The sequence below is a fragment of the Canis lupus genome, chromosome 7 (assembly GCF_003254725.2).
Source record: "Canis lupus dingo isolate Sandy chromosome 7, ASM325472v2, whole genome shotgun sequence".
NCBI classification, from domain to species: domain Eukaryota; kingdom Metazoa; phylum Chordata; class Mammalia; order Carnivora; family Canidae; genus Canis; species Canis lupus.
Window position 1 is genome coordinate 6720562 of NC_064249.1, and position 19714 is coordinate 6740275.

Below are 19714 nucleotides of genomic sequence, written 5' to 3' on the forward strand. Positions count from 1 at the left end.
CAGGGTTGTGAGATCGAGCCCCACATAGGGCTCCATGCTCAGCTCGGAGTCTGCTTGAGGTTCTCCCTCCCTCTCCCTCTGCCCCTCCAGCCCGTGCTCTCTCTCTTTCTCTAAAATAAATGAGTAGCTCTTAAAAAAAAATAAAAGTGAAATAGAAGCAAACAACTGCTTCTTCGTTATTATAATAAACGCTAACCATTATAGCTTCCATATATCGAATGCTTATTATGTGTCAAGTATGGTGTTAAGCATTTTATATACATTTTCTATTTGATCTCCATAACAGTCATAAAAAGAGGGTATTATTATCTCTATTTTAAAGATGAAAAAAACTATAGCTCGAACCAAATACGTAGCTTGCCCAAAGTCACACAGTTTTAAGTGGTGGCACTGATTTTTAGGTACAAATCCACTGGACCTCAAAGTCCGTTGTCTTTACTGCTATCCTATCTACCAAGCAGATGATGGTGTGGATGGAAGAACAGATGAGGCATGACCTGTTTTCTTGCTTTAAGAAGTGGTTTTTGGTTCCAATAGCAGGCACTCTCAATTTAGGGTACTCAAAAGGCCATCTGGGTCCATCGGTCTCAGATTTTCCCCCAGGCTATATAGATCCAGAGTCCACAACACTTTGCACAGAAATCTATTTAGCACTTGTCACACATCCTAATTAGTTAACTAATAATGGTAAACCTAACACGGTGCTAATCTTTGTAGTATCTCATCTGATCATCCCACGAGGCGGGCATTATGATTCCCATTTCACAGACGATAATGTAGAGACGTTTAATTACTTCTGAAGCCAGCAAACAGCACGGATAGTATTTGAACTGCGATCTTGGTCTCCGAAGCCCAAGCTCCTCATCACTGTATTACACTGCCAGGATCTCCCTCTCTTTCCCACTCCCTTTCTCTCTCTCTCTCTCTCTCTCTCTCTCTCTCTCTCTCTCTCCCCCACAAGGTTATGAGGTATGTGAGAGTAGTTATCACATCTTTTTACGTATGCATCCCCAGTACCCGGCACAGTGCTGGGCACCTGGAACATCTTCAATACTCTCTTGTTAGATGGATGGATGGATGGGTGGATAGAGGAATGGAAAAACAGAGAGAAGGATGAATGGATGGGTGGACAGACGGATGGGTGATGAATGGATGGAGAGAAGGATGGTGATGGATGGATAGATGCATGGGTAGATGGTGACCACTTAGATGGCAGCATCTTGACCCTCCGTCAGGACAGTGCTTGCCACTGATGTTCTCCTATCTGTTGTCCTCTGATCTGGATCCTGAGCTTCCCTTCCTCTCTTTTCCTTTTGCCCAGACTCTGAATTCTTCTTTCCTAGTTCTCAATCTGCCAGTCAAGCTTGACTACTCCTTTCCGTCTCCTCCTGCTTACCTATCCCCCTGCCTACTCCACTCCTGCACTTGGCTTCCCAGTGGCCTACAAAGCCCCGCATGTGCACGATCTGGTCCCCGACACCGCTGATCGGCCTCATGCCTTACCACCCTTTCTCCCCATGCTCTGATCCAGCTGCAGTGGCCTCCCCCACTGCTCTTCACACTCCAGGCATGCCCTGAATTCTTTGCACTTGCTGCTCCCTCTCCAGAATGTTTTCCCCAGATATCAACATGACTCACTTCCTTACCTTCCTCAGCCTTTGCTCAAATGCCACTTTTTCAATGACTCAATCTTCTTGGGTACTGCCCCTCCCTCTTCCCTGCTTTATTTTTCTCTACAGCAATTATTGCCATCTGACAGAGGACACCTTTTATGTATTTATTTGTGTCCCTTCACTCATGAAAGCTCCACGAAGGCAGCGCACTTTGCTGGCTCGCTCACTGCGGAAGCCGGCAGTGCCTACAACGGTGCCCGGTATGGTTGCAGGCACTCCATGGGTATTTTTGGAATGACTCTGTGAGATCAACACACACACACTCCAAGTGTCCGGTATAGGTCAGGCTCTGTGTTTCTGGTTATAGCCAGATAACGTGAACCTGATAATCCCTCTCATCTCAGGCTGTTGGTGGTTGGGGAACAGGGTGAGCAATGGGCCACCCACAGGAGAGCCGCAGCCCACATCACGGATCAGGAGTAGGGTGAGGGGAGTGCGCCCTTACCGCCTTGGTGCACTGGACGTCCTTCCCCAGCAGCCAGTTGAGCTCCAGGTTGCCCTCGCCCTGGTAGCAGGACTGCAGGCGCTCCTTGATCTGCAGGTTGATGGCCCGGATGGGGAAGGCACAGAGGGCAGAGTCGTCGGGAGGGTGGTGATACTGCTTCTGCCCTTTGGAGAAGATGGCAAAGAGCACGTCATCCCGGCTGCTGATATTGAAGGCCTGGGCCAGGGAGTCCCCGGGCTTGGCCAGGTAAGCGGCCTGCAGGAGGCGGTACTCCACACCCGCCCGGGTGCAGCCGAAGGGCAGGGACACGTATGAGTGGAACTTGGGGTCGTCCTTGCAGAGGCGCACGATGCGGGAGGTGTAGAACAGGTCCCCCGCCGAGTTGATGGCCACACCCTCGGGGGTCTCGGGCTGCACCGTCAGGAAGTAGACGAAGCCCCCGCTGGCGAAGCCGTAGATGTAGAAGATGTCGAAGTGGGAGACCAGGGCCAGGGTGTCGGAGGGGATCTTGATGAGGGAGGAGACGAAGTCGCTGTGCAGCTCGTAGTCGAGCATGGCAGAGGACTCGGGGTCGCGGGGCAGCTTCCTGCTGGACAGGGTGGGGAAGTAATCCTGCTTGCCGTCCACGGCGGTGCCGATGAACAGCTTGCCGTCCTCGCCGTCGGAGCGCACGATCACGCCGTACATCGTGCCCGTCTTGTTGACGCTGGACAGGTAGTGCTCCTTCTTGTGCGACGGCTCCACCAGGATGAAGAGGTCGTCGAGCCGCAGCAGCTTGCACACCCCCTGGTAGAGGCTGCCGCACGCCAGCAGGCGGTTCTCCGAGTAGTCGATGATGAGCAGCTTGTTGACGTTGTTGGTGAGGGTCAGCACCTCGCTGCAGGGCTGCACGATGAGCGGCGGGTAGCAGGACTTGTTGTCCTCCTCCGGCCCCGTCTTGTGAGCCACCTGGATGGTCAGGTTGCCCGTCAGCTTGTACACCCGGTTGATGGCCCCCACGTACACCGCCCCCGTGCCTCGGTGGACGGTCAGGTGGTTGAAGGTCCAGTCCCGGTTCTCGGAGTGGAAGGTGCTGAACTGGGGCATGCCGGCGGCCCCGGGGGCCAGCAGCACCCAGACCACAGAGAGCAGGACCACAGACCAGCTGTCAACCTCTGCAGCCCGTGGCCAGGGCCTCCTCTGTTCCATCCTGAGTGGGGCGGGGACGAGGACACAGATCCTCCGGGTTCTCATCTACTCCACCGTCCTGGGCTGGCCCTCACATGGTTCTGGAAAACACAAGGCAGAGTGGTCAGACTGAAAAATAAATCCTGGGAAGATAGAATAGGATGGCTTGACCCAGGGTCCCAATCCCGGCTAGCTCTGAGTCTCTTCCTTCTGTAATTTTGGTTTTTCTATTTTTAACATACTTTCCCCCTCCTTGGGATGTTCAGGGAATCCTGTTATCTATTTTGGTCTCCAGCCTTTACGCTGTAAAATACTTCTTCTTCTTCTTCTTTTTTTTTTTTTTAACTTTACAAAGCATCTCTATTTCTGTCTTCTTAAGACATCATTTTTATCTCTCAGAGAGGTTAAATGACTGTTTAAGTTCACCCAGCCAGTCGATCTGAGCGTCGGCACGGAAGCCTGTCCTCCCTACCCAGGTGTCACGTCTGTCCTCTCCCGGTCGAGTGGAAATCTCTCCTGTTTTTGAAAAGCTTGTTTAGAAGGCCCTCTTTCAGGCTCTCCAGGTCAACTACTCCCAGAGCCTGATCTTGCAAATAAAATTCCTTCTTATTTCAGACTTCCAGCCCCAGCCTCCACCAGCTCCCCCTCCACTGCTGCATTTCAGTACTTTCTCCTCCTCTGTCCTCCATGGGGAAGGGGAAGGGCTGTTCATCCTGAAACACAGTGCCCCCCACTGCCCCTCGGCCCCGTCCTCTCCAGAAAGAATCCCTGAGCGTTAGCTACTGAAATGGGTCAGAAAAGTGAGACATGGGGAGACTGTTGAGACTGGGGTCCTCACGTGCTCCATTCAGGGGCCCGAACAGCCCCAGGGAGAAGGGTGGGTACCCCCCCACCTTGCTTTGGGACAAGCAGGTGGCAGTCACTGCCTCTCCAGTGGGCAGGCCGTCGGGTCTGGCGGAAGTTGCTTCCACTTGGGCTTCTCCACAGGTCCTTGCGGAGGGAGACTGGCTACCTTTTTTTTTTTTTTTTTTTTTGCTGCGCAGGGGCGTGGAGGCCATTCCCCCCTGTGCAAAGGGGGCTCCACGGCACTGAAGCACCTGGATGAATCGCAGGAGGACCCACCTGGGAATCTCTGCCTTCACCTCCTCTCCTGTGCCTTCTCCCCAAGAAGCTCAAAGAGCAGAGTTGTACAAATTTTGCTTCACGGGCCCCTTCCATCAAAATCCTCTTTCAATTCCAGCTTCTAGCTCCCCACCTGAGTCCAGCTCGAGCCACCTGGGCAAGACTTCTGGGTTTGGAAATGTGGGGAGGAGCAGAGGGGGGTGAGCTGAGGGTTAGCCCATTCCAGCCACTGTGGGGAGGGGCTGGGGGGGCACGACCGTGGAAGGGTGCGTGAGCTCAATGCCAGGCCTCAGCCTGTCCTGCCTGAAGTCCAGTCACTCTCCTGTCCTGACTCCTTTGCTCTTTCCCCTCCGACCCTCAGGCTCTGAGGCTTTTCTGTACTCTAGGAAGCTGCCCAGAAGGGCAAGGTGGGGCTCCTGTGGAGAGCTCCTAGATTCCCGGGCAGAGGATGGGCCTGTCCACGTCTGCGAGCGCTGCCTCTGACCTTCAGGGACAACCCTCCCAGGCAAGTCCGGACAGAACCGTGGGCGCGGGAGGCGGCAGGAATGGAAGCACCCAAACCAAGGATGGAGACTTGGCTCCAAGGCGCCCTAGGAGAGTCGTGTCTCCTTCAAACCACACCCCCCCCCCAAATCTGGCTGGAATGGGTTAGAATTAGAACAGGCGCCACCTTGGAAATCCGCCCTTTGGGCTCAGTATCTTTATCCTCCTCCAGGCCCCACAGCCACCGTGGTGCCAGAGGGAGGCCCCACCTGACCACCCGCCTCCAACCAGGCTCCACTGGGGTGTTCTGGGGTGACTCATGGGCCCCAGGCTTCCTTGGAAAGAGGAAGGCAACAGCGGCATGAGGCCCGGGCTGACCTCAACGACTCCGACACAGCCCTTCCGGCCCCACGCGCGCACCAGCAAAGCCTCCCGACAGACAGAGCTTTCGGTTTGAAAACCAGAGGTTATTTTTAGTGACGTCCTGGGGCCGGTAGCAGGACGTGAATTCCTCAAGAGGAGCTGTGGAAAGGAAATAACAGAATCCTCGCATTCCCCAGCTGGACGGGGAATGACAAGAGGCCACTCGGGCCTGCCCCTGTCCCCGGGTAGGAAAGCTCCTTCGGCCTCAGGCAGAGGGCAGAGGGTCCCACGAGGAGCTGTGAGGAAGGCTGTGCCACCACCCTGCACTCGGGTTCGGTCTCTCAGCAGGTGCGTTCTGAGACCCCCTGGCCCTGAGTTGGTGGACGTGACGCTCCTGCCTTCTCCACCACACGCACGCACACACGATTAGTCCGTGGCTGGAGGAAGAAGGTGCTGGTGGCAGAGATAACGCCAAAGCACACGGTTGAGGGTAAGATCAACCATCTCGCCTCCCTGCCCACTCTCCTGAGGCACAGTTTGAATAGGGCGGAATCTGGGGACGGTCTGGGCTCTGGGACTAGTCAGTCTCACCCCCCTTTCTGGCAAGATGGGGGCAGTTACAGAAGGTACCTGTCAGGTGGTCACAAGAGCAAATGAGATGACGTGGGGAACCTCTTAGCACGGCGCTGGGGACACAGCGAGTACTCAACTTGTGCCGGAGGTTATTATTATCCCTGAAGCCTCCCCAGGAGACTGCACTTCAGGAATCCTGCCAGAGCTCCCGAGCTCCCTTTTTGTTCATATTCTTCCTTTCCGTGGGAATAAACATTGTGGGTAGACCTTTGAGGCCCAGATCTCCCTGACCCGGTAAAGGGGCTTGATCTGGAAAGCCTGTATCAGGGGAAACGGAATAGATCCAAGGGGATCTCCTCGGTCATACTACTGCACAAGTCCCAGCACGGTTTGTCGGCAGCCAGTGGAGGCACAGAATGCTGGGGGGTGAACTCTGGATGGGAAAGTGGCCTGGTGGCTAGAAGGTACGAAGTCAGGGGGCAGGAGGAAGAGTGGGGGACTTGGGAACCCAGGATTCAAATCCTGCCTGTGTCCCCCGTGAGTACTATGGCTTTAAACAGTCTAGCATCTCCCCGAGTCTATTTCTTGATCTTAAAAATAAAGGGGCCTGAATGAACCACTTTGTAAGATTTCTCCTTTCAGATGAAGTGATACCCTTGAGCCTCTAGAATCTGTAATTGAGACCTGAGGTCCTTCCGTGCTAGCTGGTAAGGCTGTCTGGGCTAGGAGTTCTCAACCACTCTAAGGGACTGTTTTCCACTCTTTAATCAGCATCTGCTCCAGGACAGGAGGCTCCTGGGACCTTCGGAAATGGCAGCAGCAGGCACTGGAGTCCAGAGGAGGTGTGGTCTGCAGGGCAGGGCTGGCAGAGGAGGCTCAGAGTCCACTTTGGGAATGTGGCTTTCACAAGGACAATGGCCTCGACGGCCAAGTTGGCCTCCGTCTCTCCAGGCTAAGGCTGAAATTACCAAGCAGCCATTCCAGAGCAGGGCCCGGCTGGCAAGGATCAAGTCTCCGATCTGCGTTCAGAGGACAGCAGAACCTTTGTGCCTCTGATGAGAGGCAGTGTGCTCTAATGGTTAAATGCATGAGCTCTGAACTTAGATGCTTGGATTCAAACAGAGCCGACAGCTGCGTAAACGTGGTCAAGGTACTTAGCCGTCCTGTGATGCTATGTCCCTACCTATATAACATGGGATTGGTCATAGCATCTGTCTCACGGGATCATGACGATGAAGTCAGCTGATACATATAAAGCACTTAGGATGATGTCCAGTCCATTTGAGAAGTTCCAGATACATTAGCCCTTATTATTAATAATTTATTTGTCAATATTTCCAGCTCCTCATGAACTCCATCATCCCATGCTCTGTCTTAGAATGAATTTTCCAGCCTCGGTTTGGGAGAAGCCCATGAACATGTGCCTATGACTTAGTATCCCTAAGCATTTCTTCCTAACCCCCAATGTGAAATGTCAACCCCGGGAGGGTTCCCTTAATTACGCGTCCTCCTTTCTGTCCTTTCTCCCTCTGCAGCTGTATGTGAAGTCAGTTTGTCACATGCTTTCTTAAGATCCAAAACTTGCCTGTCTTCTCTCCTCCCCAGCCCCGGTCCCAATCCAGGACACTTGCCCTCTCGGCTGTGCCACCTCTGGAGACATCTTACCCAGAGCACTCCTGACGCCACGGACAGGCCACCCTTGCCTCTTTGGGAGGCAAGTATCACTAAATATTTTATTTAGAGTGCTTGATGACACCATCTCCCCGATCAGGATCCAGGAGGCAGGTGTCGGTGACAGCCAGTAGAAGCATCTACTACCTTCCAGATCAGCTGCTGGAGGTGTCGGTGGCGAAACAAGGAGGAAATGACAATCAGGCACTCCCAGTTCAGCTCAGGGCAGGATTCTCTCCTCCCTGCCTCCCCACTCTGCTGCTTTCCCCAGGAGATTGAGTGACGCGCCTCTACGCTTTCCCTTGGCCTCCCTCACAGCAAAAGGAGCCAATAGGAAGAGGGGTAAGAGTCGGGATACCATTTTTGCCAAACTGAGTCCAAGTTCATGATGGTAGGTGTCATACCCGTGGACCCATCTGCAGCAACACCATCACCGCTATCTCCACTGTCTTGTCACTGTCACCACCTTTGTCACCACCACTTGCACCCTCATCACCAGGATCCTCTTGCCTATAATATTTTTCATGACAATAATGGTAAAAGGTGCCTCATAGTCCTCCCCTGCACCGACGAGGTGGCTCACACAGCCAGGATCCTAAGGAGCCAGACAGTGATGGAGAAAAGGTGAGCGTGGCCACAAAGGCCGTGACGGGAGAGAAGGAGCTAGCAGCTGCTCTTGAGTTTTACCGCTACCTCCTTCCTCACCCACCGCAGAGGGAAGTCTGTCCTCTGTCTCAGCTCTCCTTTCTACTGAGTAGAGCCTGTAAAGCAGGAATTTGGAGCCAATACTAAAGGTGATTGTAAGATCAATGCACTTCTTTTCTTTCATTTCCCCTTCCCTCTCTCCCTGTGTCTCTCCTTCCTTCCTTCCTTCCTTCCTTCCTTCCTTCCTTCCTTCCTTCCTTCCTTCCTTCCTTCCTTCCTTCCTTCCTTCCTTTTCTCCCTTCCTTCCTTTCTTCCTCCCTCCCTTCCTTTTTTCTTTCTTTCTTATAAAGAAATCAAAGCCCATAGAAAGAAAACAAATTGTCCAACATGACCACAAATGAGTCAGGGACAGGCTAGACCTCGTGACAAAAAGTCTAGTGCTTCCTCTGCTGTAGGGGAAGGGTCCTGAGGGTCAGTTACATTTTGCCTGAAGACGGCCCTGCTTGGGGGAAAGAAGGTGCCTTTGATGGTGGCAGTCCCGTGACGGGCAGAGGCGAGCCTGCCACCAGGCCCAGGCCAACTCAAGGAGGCGATGGATTAAGGGCCATGGGGGATGGGAAAGCCAGTCAATGGCACCTTTCTGTGTAGGGAGAATGACCTCCTCTGACCTCCTCTAAGCCACAGCCGTGCTCACATGCAGGAATGGCACCCCCGTCGTGACTCGGGGGTGCTGGTGTCCCATGCCACATGCCTCCGGGCTGCGGAAAACCTCACAGACAGGTCAGATGTAGTCTAAGAGACAAGAAGCCTCTTCTTCCCACAGAGAACTGCAGCAGGAGAGACTAAAGTTAGATGTTAAGGGGGACATTCTGTCTGGAGAGGATTCCTGGGCTTAATGCCAGGGAGACTACGGGCTTTTCTAACGGTGAGTTTTCCCCGACAGCTGTCTAGGAATACGTTCGTTTACCCAGAGGCGAGGGGTTGGTCCCAGTGACCTCAGAAGGCTCCTTCGGGTTTAAGATTCCGACGAGTTAAAGTCTATGAGGATAAAGTGTCTACATGTGGGATTCTGGGGCTCTGGCTTGCCCCCCGTGGGCGGCACGATCCTGAAGGACCTGTCATAATGTCATGTGCGCAGTCGTACATGCAAACATTCCGAGTGTCACTCTGTCTAACACGGACCTCGGAGGTAGTCCAGGCACGTTGGGTAGCACAAGGTGAGCGAGAGGGCGAACGCAGAGGCCCCGGGTAATGCCGACAGCTGAAAGGCCTCAATTAGAGTGAAAGGAGTTATCTGGTATTTAAATAATTATTAGATTGAAGGAATAATCATGGGTTTGAGCTGATTTTTTCCCCACTGTCACCCTGATGGCGTCTATAATATTATTATTCAAATGCCCATGATTCTCATTGAGGAGAGCCCAGGAGCAGGAGGAGAGAGTGGGGGAGGGGGCGGCGAGCACGGAGGGGGAGGGGCGGGCGGGAGGCTCATTTAATCTCCATGTGACAGGGCTGCAGGAGGTACGATTAGTCTTTTTCTTATTTCAGCTGTCACTCATGCACAGACACCGAAGATTGTTATTAGCGTATTTTATGCACGCGATTTAAAGGGAAAAGGGGGGGGGCGGTTGTGGAGAGAGGGAGAACTTCCTACAGAAAATAAAAGGACCAAAGGAACAATTTAGATGTCACTGCTATACCAGCTGCGTTTGCTTCATTAATCGAATGTCATTTTTTTTCTTCCCCCCAGACTCTGTGCTGTTATGTGAAGCTAAGTGACGACATCTCGCCCCGGAGCAAGAGGAGGACGGTGAGGGAAGCCGGAGGGGGAGATGGGGCCTCTGCCTCCATGCCCCCTCGACAGCCATCCGGAGGAGGTGGAGTCGATGACGCTGGGGCCCTCCCATCCAGCCACGGTCTCCCACTGTGAGCAAAGGGATGTCCCCCCCAACCCCAGTCTATACCCGGGATTCCTGTCACAGGTGGGTAAGCCAGACCCAAAGGCCAAGCACTAGGGAGTAAAAGAAGGAAATGTGGGAGGCCCCAACGGTCCCCATCGGCGGTGAAGGGGAGCCCACATTCGAGGCGGTGAGGGTCTGGATGACCAGAGCTGCGTGTGGTCCTCTGCCCTGGATCCCCCACGCCGCAACATGCCAGCGATGGGCTCGACCTCTCAGATGGCACAGTGGACAGAGGCTGGGTCTTGGCAGGAAAGGCAGGGAGGCAGGCGGTAGGAGCTCCATCGTGAACCCCCAAAAGTCATGCATTGAAGTACTAAAGCCCTAGTGCCTCCGAATGTGACTGTGTTTGGAGATGCTGGCTCCATAGAGGTAATTAAATTAAAATGAGGTCATTAGGGTGGGCCCTAATCCAAATGACAACGGGTGTCCTTATAGAAAGGAATGTGGACACAGAGGCAGACAGACACAGGGGGAAGATCAAGCAGAGAGATACAGGGGGAAGACAGCCATCGACAGGCCCAGGAGAAAGGCCTGGAACAGACCCTTCTTCCCTCACGGCCCTCGGAAGGAGCCAGCCTTACAGACCCCTTGGCTTGTAGCCTCCAGAACGGAGACAATACATTTTTGTCGTCGCAGTCACCCCGTTGGTGGCACTTTGTGACAGCAGCCCTAGTGAACTAACGTAGCGTTGGGGGGAGTACCGTACTGTACCGTCTTGGCTCATGGACGCTGTTCTTTTAAAGGAAGTGGGTGTGTATGCATGCCCGTGCAAGCACGCATGTTTGCACACGCCAGCACAGGGCCGAGGCATCAGGGATGTCAATCTCTTCACGTCTCCGTGGGAGCTGAAGGCAGCCAGCACACATCCTCTTTCACCCAGAGCAAACCCGGGGCCCGGAGAACTCATCCGCGCTGCCTTTCACCGCTTTATCTCCAGTGGGATCAGAAATGGGATTTGCTATCAGTCCCAGGTGGGGCTTCTCCGGCAGGGCTTCCTATCGTCCTTGTCCTTGCTGCTCCTGCCCAGAGGGGTAGGTGTGCTACCAGCAGACCCCCGAGACCCCAAGGGTTGGCCTGTGACTGCCTCCAACCCAGCCCAGCTCCTCTCCCGGCCCTGGTGCAGGACCACACTGCCTTGTTACACCGGGACGAGGGGTTTCTGCTGCCTTTTTTTTCCCCAGCTCTCCCAGTGGTGGCCCTGATGGGGCCCTGGAAACCACACCAGCTCTCCCAGGGCCTTAGCAAAACATGCAGTGTTTGTCCTCTCCTCTCACAGGCCATAAAAGCTTGGAGTTGTCTCCCTGAATTATGAAGGGCTCTGAAGACACACACTCGCTCGAGGGGTGCTGGAGGGGAGGGGGCCTGGCTCCTTTCTGGGGCAGGGCTGGGCTGGCTTTGCAAAGTCAAAACAAGATTCATTACCCTGGGGCCAGGAGCTGGGAGATACACCGCCTGACCCTGCAGACCTGCCCCATATGTCATGGGCCTGTCAGAAATCTCCCAGAATTCCCTTTATTATCTAAAGGTCGCCACCCGGGCAGCGCTGAGAGAGCCCACGGTCTAAACTCAACTACAAGAGCAATCAATTTCAAGCAGCTGCTCCCCCCCCCGCCCCGCCCCCTTCCCTGGGCTCTGCCCTCTTCAACCCCCTCTGGGGGATGGCCAGGGAGGAGCATGCCTGCCATGGGCACCTCACCCCTGGGGCAGAAGGAATTCCTGCGAGTTTGAGTTTGCGGGACCCTGAGCATTGGGCCCTGGGAGCAAGCCTGCCCCCTGCACGGCGTGGGGCCTGGAGCGGTCACCCTGCTTCTCCCCTGGCCCCGCTTACACCATCCTAGAAGTGGGGCTACTGCTCTGGGAGGCGTTCTGGGAGTAAAGGGCAGAAAGAGGAATTCTCAGGCTCCTGGCAAAGGCAGGCTAGGCATAAAAGTGGGGATACGGCTAAGCCGAGTCGGGGTCGTGCTCGGAGCCTTCATGCCCTGAGGGCCGTGAGCAGCATAAAATAGCAACTGCCATTTGCTTCCTGTTAACAGAAATGATAAAAAAAAAAAAAGGAGCCACTGTTATGATAGTTATGATATTATTTTTTAAAAATATTTTATTTATTTATTCATGATAGAGAGAGGCAGAGACACAGACAGAGGGAGAAGCAGGCTCTATGCAGGGAGCCTAATGTGGGACTCGATCTCGGGACCCCAAGATCACGCCCTGGGCCGAAGGCAGATGCTTAACCGCTGAGCCACCCAGGGATCCTAGTTACGATATTATTTATTAACCCCTTGCTCCGTGGCACACTGCGCTAGATCCTTTGCCGGTGCAACGGAGAATTTTGTGATTCTCTTGCAAGATGGGCATTATTCTCCCCATTTCACAGATGAAAAACCCGAATCCTGGGAAGGCTGAATCACTGGACCGGCGTCATCCCACTCAGAAGCGGGACTTTCTGACGGACACGTCTCCCCCACTCTTCCACATTGCCTATACGTATTTAGATGTTATTTTTCCACCAAACCCTCTTATCGCTGGTCTGGGAAAACTCTGCAGAATGTTAAGTAAGATCTGGCAAGTACTGTAAAGGTCAAAACCTAAGGCTCCCATTTTATTTTGGTAATGAAGCAGGGCTGCGGGTGGGGGTGGGGGTGGGGGAGGTAGGGGTGGATTCTGGGGCAGTTTTGTGGCAAGAGGTCTGCTAGCTGGCAGTCACCTTTCAGAGACATTCCAAAAGACCTTTCCAAGGAGCCTGGAGACGTATCTCCTGCCTTCTCACCCCATCCTTACTGTACACGGGGGAGCCAAGGGCTCTGAGGTTGGAATGGGGCAGGAGAACAGGACACGGGGTAGAAGGTGCCCGACTAAATTGTTTTTTTTTTTCTTTTGTTTTTTTTTTCCGACTAAATTGTTAAATAAATTACGGTTACTCCACATAATGGCATATTATGCTGCCATTAACAGTAATGTTTTCAAGGAATAATGACACAGCTCTGATTCACAGCAGTGGGAGGCAAAGCGAGAGAAAAGCAGAGGAAGGAAAAAAACAATCCAAACAAAACACCAGGCGTTCCTCTCAGCTCTCAGGCAATGGCCTGGCCCTAAACCCCACTTCCTTTCCCTGCAAGCTGCCCCGTCTCTCTCCTCTTGAAGGAAAGCCAGCATGGCCCTGGCCATTCCCTGGCACCTCCTGTTTCTCTTGGAGACCCTCCTGCCTCTCTACTCCCCGGTGGCCCCCAGAGCCAGCCACGGACGTGCTCCAGGGGCAAGGAGCCTTCCCCACCATTGCTGCTTAGTCCTCATGGCAGGGACGGGAGCCACTGGTGCCAGACCCAGGTGCGTCTTTCAAACCCCGTCCTTTCCCAAAGTCAGGCTTTCCAAAGCTCCAGAGAGGTCTCTTTACCAGCAAGCCTGGCATTGTCTCCCTGACAGTGGTGCACGTGAGACTGGCCCAGACACTATCGGCAGCGACGGGCCCTGGTGAAAGCCACTGGCAGCTGAGATTGGGCCACAGATCTCCTGTCCGGTTTGTCTACTTGCTGGGCACATGGCCAGAGTGCGATAGCCACCTATGGAAGCACCTTCTGTTGCCCAGGTAGGCTCAAGGCTGGACTGCCAAGTACCCAAGTTCAAGTTCTTCCCAAGCTGGCTCTTCTTTCTACAGCTTCCCTTCCACCCCTCCCAGAGTGGCTCTACTCCCAGCAAACCGGTTCGTGTGCAGAGTCCCCAGGACACTTTGCAGAGTTTCACCGCTTGCAGATGCTCTCCCTGGAACACCTGTCTCCACTTTCTTCTTGGCCCATTCCAAACCCTGTCCGTCCTTCAAAGCTTCAGGAAGCCTCTAGGACCTCCCCGCCCCCAATCACCTCTGTCCCTTCCAAAGTCAATCAGGAACTGTCATTTTTAGCGCCTGCTGCATTGCCTTGTCGGCTCTCTTATTATGTGACTGCGTCCTACCTCTGCATCGAATTAGAGGCTCTTAGACAGGAGTGCAGGAGCAATCCCTCCTCATGCTCTTCAGCATCCTGTGCAAGGATAGCGTGATGCCTTTCACCCCATTCTGTGCTCAGTCTGAATCAGGGAGAACAGGGGAGAGGGGAAGTAGCGAGGGTGCTGAGGTGCTTTTCTCAGCGACCAGTCTGCCCTTAAACATGGTTTGAACTAACAGGCGTGGCTCGAGGATTTGCCACAACTGACGGAGGGAGTGAAGAAGGGAGTGAACTGTTTGGGAAGGCCCCTGGCTGTTGTCCATCTTCAACCCACTGGGGAAAGAGAAAATGCCACTGGGAGGTGGATGAGATGGGGAGAAGGATGAAGAAGAATGGTGGTCGGGGGCGGGGGGGGGGGGCGTTCTGTTGGCGAAGGATGCGCAACACAGACAGAGATCGTGCAGGAGGAGCCTTGGCAAGAGAGCTCCAAAGACACAAATTGCACAAGTTCACAGATCACACAAGATGCATATAGCAATAAGCAGCCAACTGACAGCAAGAGTGATCAAGAGCAGAGTGGGGTGGGGTGGCTTCAGAACAGGGCTCTTCTGTAAGGGGGTCAAAGTCACTGTGGGGCCTGTCTCTGGGCAGCAGGTGCAGCAAAGAGACTGTGGGCTTTGGGGACAGACCCCAAGTCTCAGGTCTAGCTCCACCACTTCCTAGTTCGGTGACCTTGAACCTGTTATTTAACCTTTCGAAGCCTCCGTGTCCTCAACTGTGGAAGGACACCTCGTAGGCCTGTGGTGAGAATCAATGAGACAATGGGTACAGAAAGTGTCTGCAAACTCCACGGTGTTGAATAAACACCAGTGACTCTTGTTTCTGTGTTTGGAGAAACACCATACAAGGACATCACCTCCTTGGCAGCGCCGGCTGCCCTGTGTGTGCTGGTGACAAAGGCCGGAGGCTCTGCTTCAGCCAGGTGACAGGTGATTCTTGTGCTCAGGGAAGCTCCTGAGGCCCTGGCCTCTCAGGAGAAACTGGGTGCTGCTGGTCCCTTATCGTCTTTCTCCCCAGTCCCCTGAGTCCCACGCTTTCCAACAAACCCCCTACTTGCTCTCACCTCGAGGGTGAATTAAGGGCTGCTTCTGCTGCTCTTGGTGATTCATCCATGTGCCCTTGGTGGGAAAGAGGGAGGGAAGGAGGAAAGAGGAAAGCCAGCCCTGGGGAGGAGGAGCGGGAGCCGAAGCCCAGGACAGTCCCTGGGCTGGAGCTCCGAGTTCTCTGGGCTCCTCCTGTTGCCGGGTCTGACCAGCATGTGGGGTGAAATCCCCCCCATGTGATCCTCGCCTGCATCTCCTCCTCTCCGGGGCTCTTCTGAACTGACAGCCCGCCTTCTAATAAAAAGTTGTAACTCCTTTTTAAGAGGAAGCTTCTTAAGCAGGCTGTGTCCCCACCCTGTACCTTCCCACCTTCAGGTTCTATTATTCTTCTCTCTTTGTCTGAGACTCTGAGCTCTTGCAGAAAAGATCCTGAGCTGCCAGGCAGCCTCTCTTAAGTAACAGGCACATTCACAGGCATGTACACGAACAGGAGAAGTGCGCTGGAGCTCCATAAAAGGGACCCATGTGGCCTGGGAGGTGGCTGCCATTCCAGAAAGAGATCCTGTCCACTCAAGGGGCTTGCCTCTGCCCAGATGCACGAGCACTTGGTCTGCAGGAGCCTTAAACACCTGCAGTGGCATCAGGGCCTCTCTGAGAGCCTGGCAGTCCTCCCGACTGGCAATGTCTGTGACCCCAGCCCCGCTTGGAGGGAAAGTGAAGGCCCCTGTTATCAGACAGGCTGACACAGGGAGAGAAGAATGTGCTGGGGGGAGAGCAGGGGGGACGCAGGCTGGTGCAGCAGTGGGGGACCTGGGGCGGGAGATGAAAAGAACTTCCAGAGTGAGACAATCTGTCCCCCCACCTCCCCCACCCCCCTGATGATGAATGGGGTGTGAGAGAAGAGTCTGGAAAAGGATAAACAGCCAGGAGGGAAGCAGGAGGGAGGGAGGGGCAAGGAGAAAGAATGTTGAGGTCAAAGAGCAGAGAAAATGCTCTCGGGAGTGATTGATTCAAGATCCAACATGTTGCACACCCGCATGGGCGCACACGCGCACACAGATGTGCTCAGCCACAGCCTCCCCTCCCACGGCCCCGCCAAGGTGTGCGAGCAAGGCTGCTTCTCCGCCAGAGCCATCCCGTGTCCTCCGGAAAACCTCTCTTCTGCTGTTTTGTTCTCAAGGCCCAGGACACCCCCCCCCCCCACCGCCCGTAACAGAAGCTGCCGTGTGCGCCGTGATTTCAGAGTTCACTAAGTCATCTCCTTAGCGTCCCCGTCCTGCAGCCTTGAGGGAGCGGCAGCAGTGCCGCTTCACAGGTGAGAAGGCAGGTGTATGCCAGGTGGACTATTGTGGCCAAGGTACTAGATGTGGAGGTGGGGCTTAGGGCTCCTGTGGCCTCGCTGCTCTGCCACCTGGGCTGGGGGGGGTGGGGGGGCACCACCTGAGATTGCCAAGGAGAGATCACGTGCTCCAATGGTCACGCCAGCCTCCAGGTGGGCACGACGCTGGTCATACTCGGGGACATGCTTTGGAATGGGGGTGGGGTATCGGGAGCTCCACTCAGAGTTGAGTTCTTCGGGACTGTGGAGGCCTGGTGGGGAGCTCAGGGCCACCTGCAGAAGGTCACCTGGCTCCTGCCCTGCCCTGGCTGGTGAGAAGGCGGAGGGTGGGGGGGCTAGAGGCCTGGTGGGGAGCTTGGGGCCACCTGCAGAAGGTCACCTGGCTCCCACCCTGCCCTGGCTGGTAGGAAGGCAGGGGCCAGTGGGTGGCCCCCAGGGCTGGCACAGGTGATGGCCATTGGAGAGATTCCAGAAGCAAGACTTTGTCAGGAGAGGGGCTGGGGTGCTAAAGCCCCCCCCCCCCCACACACACCTGCTGCTCTTCCCTGGGGGGCAGAGAATTAGCCGCCACCTGCCCCTCTGAACGCCTGCCGGCTTCCGCAGTCCCCGCAGCCAGCCCAGGGGAGCAGAGGCAGCTCCTACCTGCCCGGGGCCTTCTCTCCCCCACCTTCCCCGCTCTCCCCTGGCCCTGCTGCTCTTCACTTCTCAGCCCTGGCAGATCACTGATTAATTCGGGGCTGTTTAATAACCCTTCCATTTCGATGAAACAAGCTGTCTTGTTTTCTTTATTTTTAACACCGACTTTCGTTTCTTTGCTAAGCATCGTACTGTCATTTAAATTTCTCTGTCTCCAACCAAGCTGATAATAGACCGGAGTGAGCAGCTGCTTCCGTCCTGTTTATGACAATGATTAGAAGTTAGGGCTGTGCGAGCCGAGAGCTGACCCAGACTCCGTGCCGACGGGTGGGCCCCGGCTCCTGGACCGAGTGCTCACTTTCACGTGATTGCGAGAATTCTGGCTCCCGGGGAGACGAGGGCTTTAGCCTCCCTGGCACACTGCTCTGGGGGGAGTCGAGGGGGTGGAGGCTGGGTGGGGGTGAGAACCAGCTCTATTTACTATGGAATTAAGGCCAGCAGCTGCGGGTCATTCTCACAGCCCGGGCCAGCCCTCCACCTCACTTCCAGGGGAGCCTCTTCCTCCCTTGTATTTACTGAGCAGCAACCTGGGCCTCCAGGTGACGAGACCTGGAAGCGGGTGCAGATCTCAGCCATCACCTGCTGTACCCTTCTGCTCCACAGAGGAATCCCTTCCTGAGACCGGGGTGTCGTCTTCCACCCTCTGTTTAAAGTCCCCAAATGCAGCAGGGCTCATTGCCTCCCTCGAGGGCCCCTTCTGGGGCCCGGCTTAATCCCTCCCTCTTCCGCCCGCTTGCAGGACTTACACTGAACTTGTGTGAGCATCATGTATGTGCCTCCCCGACCTCCCCGGCCATATAGCAAGCCTGTCACGAGCCTGGACAAGGACATGCCTTCCGCATGAAACACTTGGCACGTAGTACGTATTCAATAAACGCATATTCCATCAAACTGAATTCTATTGCACCACCTTCGATCTCTGCAAGTAATGCACCTTTCTTCTACCTGGCAGGCTCCTGGCTAAGCGTCCCCTGCTTTCTCTACCTGGGCAAGTGTCCTGCCTCTTCCTGTCCTGAGGCTCCACACTGTGGCTTCCCGGGGGAGAGGGGGGGGACACCAGGACCCTGCTTTTTCCTCTGGGCCCCGAGGGACTACACAGCTGGTGGAAAGCTCAGCCAAGAAAGCTGCGGGCATGCGGAGGGCGCCAATCAGGTGGCCTGGACCAGGTCCTGTGGCTCCCAGCTCCCCGGCTCATTCTCTCTGCGTTGGCCCCGGCTGCCTGAGAAAGCTCACAGGTGCACGCGTGGGGCCCAAACTCTGGCTGGCCTGCCGCTCCCGCTCCCCTCCCCGGCAGCCTCCCAGCCAGCCCCGTCTGCAGGCAGCTGCTCAGGCCATTGTCTCACCCTCTTCAAGTGCTGAATGCTGAGTCTATAGAGACCGAGACACAAACAGTGCCCACAGCGCCTCTCGGGAGGGAGGGGAGGCCTGGCCTTGCCAGGGCCATTGACTGTGCAAATAGCAAGGCTTGCAGTGGTGGATGGAGGAAAGCTGGTCGCAGCAAGTGAAAAGAGGGGGGCCTTTGCACAGCTCCAGGGAGAGGCCGTCTGGGTGTCCTAGGGCCTGCAGGCCGGCAGACGGGGGAGACATCGGTGTTCTCAGGGACTACTGCCCCGAGGGAAAGACAGAGACAGAGGGATGGGGTCGGTGTCTGGGCACAGTTGGGACAGGAGAGACTGGAAGAGAAGTGGCTGAGGGCAGCTCGTCCGGCTGGGTGAGGCTGGGGCCAACAAGCCTCCTCGTGCTTGGAGGGCAGTGAATGGCCACCCACTGGTGACTCGGGCCCTTCTACTCACCCAGTTGGGTTTGGACTCAGGCTTCACATCTATGATAGGCGCCTGGGCGGGCGCTTCCATCACACACTCAGAAACACTTCCCAGGCAGTCCACCGAAAACACCCATTTCGTTTGTAAGTCAAGCTGTTTTCTCAGAAGCGATTTATTTTTAAAAAAGATTTTTTATTTGAGACAGAGAGCAAGGGAGTGAGAGGGACAGAGGGAAGAAGGAGAGAGAGAGAAAACAGGAGTGGGGAGGGAGGAGCGAGGGAGAGGGAGAAGCAGACTCCTCACCGAGCAGGGAGCCCAAAGTGGGGCTTGATCTGGGGGGGACCCCAGGATCGTGACCTGAGCTAAAGGCAGACCCTTAACTGCCTGAGCCACCCAGGTGCCCCTCAAAAGTGATTTAGAAAGGAAAAGGCACCTTGCCACACTCATTTTCCACAGTTGGCTGTTGGACCAGGCTGCCAACGGACAGGACTCTCTCCTCCCAGAGCCACCTTCCCAGGCTCTGTGCTTCCAGCAAGGGACAAGGCTGGATGCCAGGGGGCTCCTGGGGCTACAAGAAGACACTGACGCATCTCACCAGACATCCAGCTGTTCTATCCACTGATCAGCGCTGGCCAAGGACCTACGTGGTCCTGCTTGGGCTCTGGGGCCCAGCTCCTGCCAATGCCCTTCATGCTGAGTCAGCCCCATTAATACACTCAGAGGAGCTCTCTCTGCAGGAGAGGTACAAGCCTTATTGCAGGCAGGCCGCCCGAGGCCCCTGAGATCTGCGCCT

At 55.1% G+C, this 19714-nt stretch overlaps 1 protein-coding gene across 5 annotated transcripts in view; it reads right to left on the reverse strand.

Moving 5' to 3' along the window:
* Positions 1 to 19714, reverse strand: part of PLXNA2 (plexin A2) — a 206089-nt gene that overhangs the window by 176892 nt on the left and 9483 nt on the right. For all 5 annotated transcript variants that reach the window (XM_025429788.3, XM_049112062.1, XM_049112064.1 and 2 more), the window contains exon 2: positions 2119 to 3386. In XM_025429788.3, the coding sequence (XP_025285573.1) occupies positions 2119 to 3351 (1233 nt within the window). In that variant the 5' untranslated portion in view covers positions 3352 to 3386. The remainder of the gene's footprint in view (positions 1 to 2118; positions 3387 to 19714) is intronic.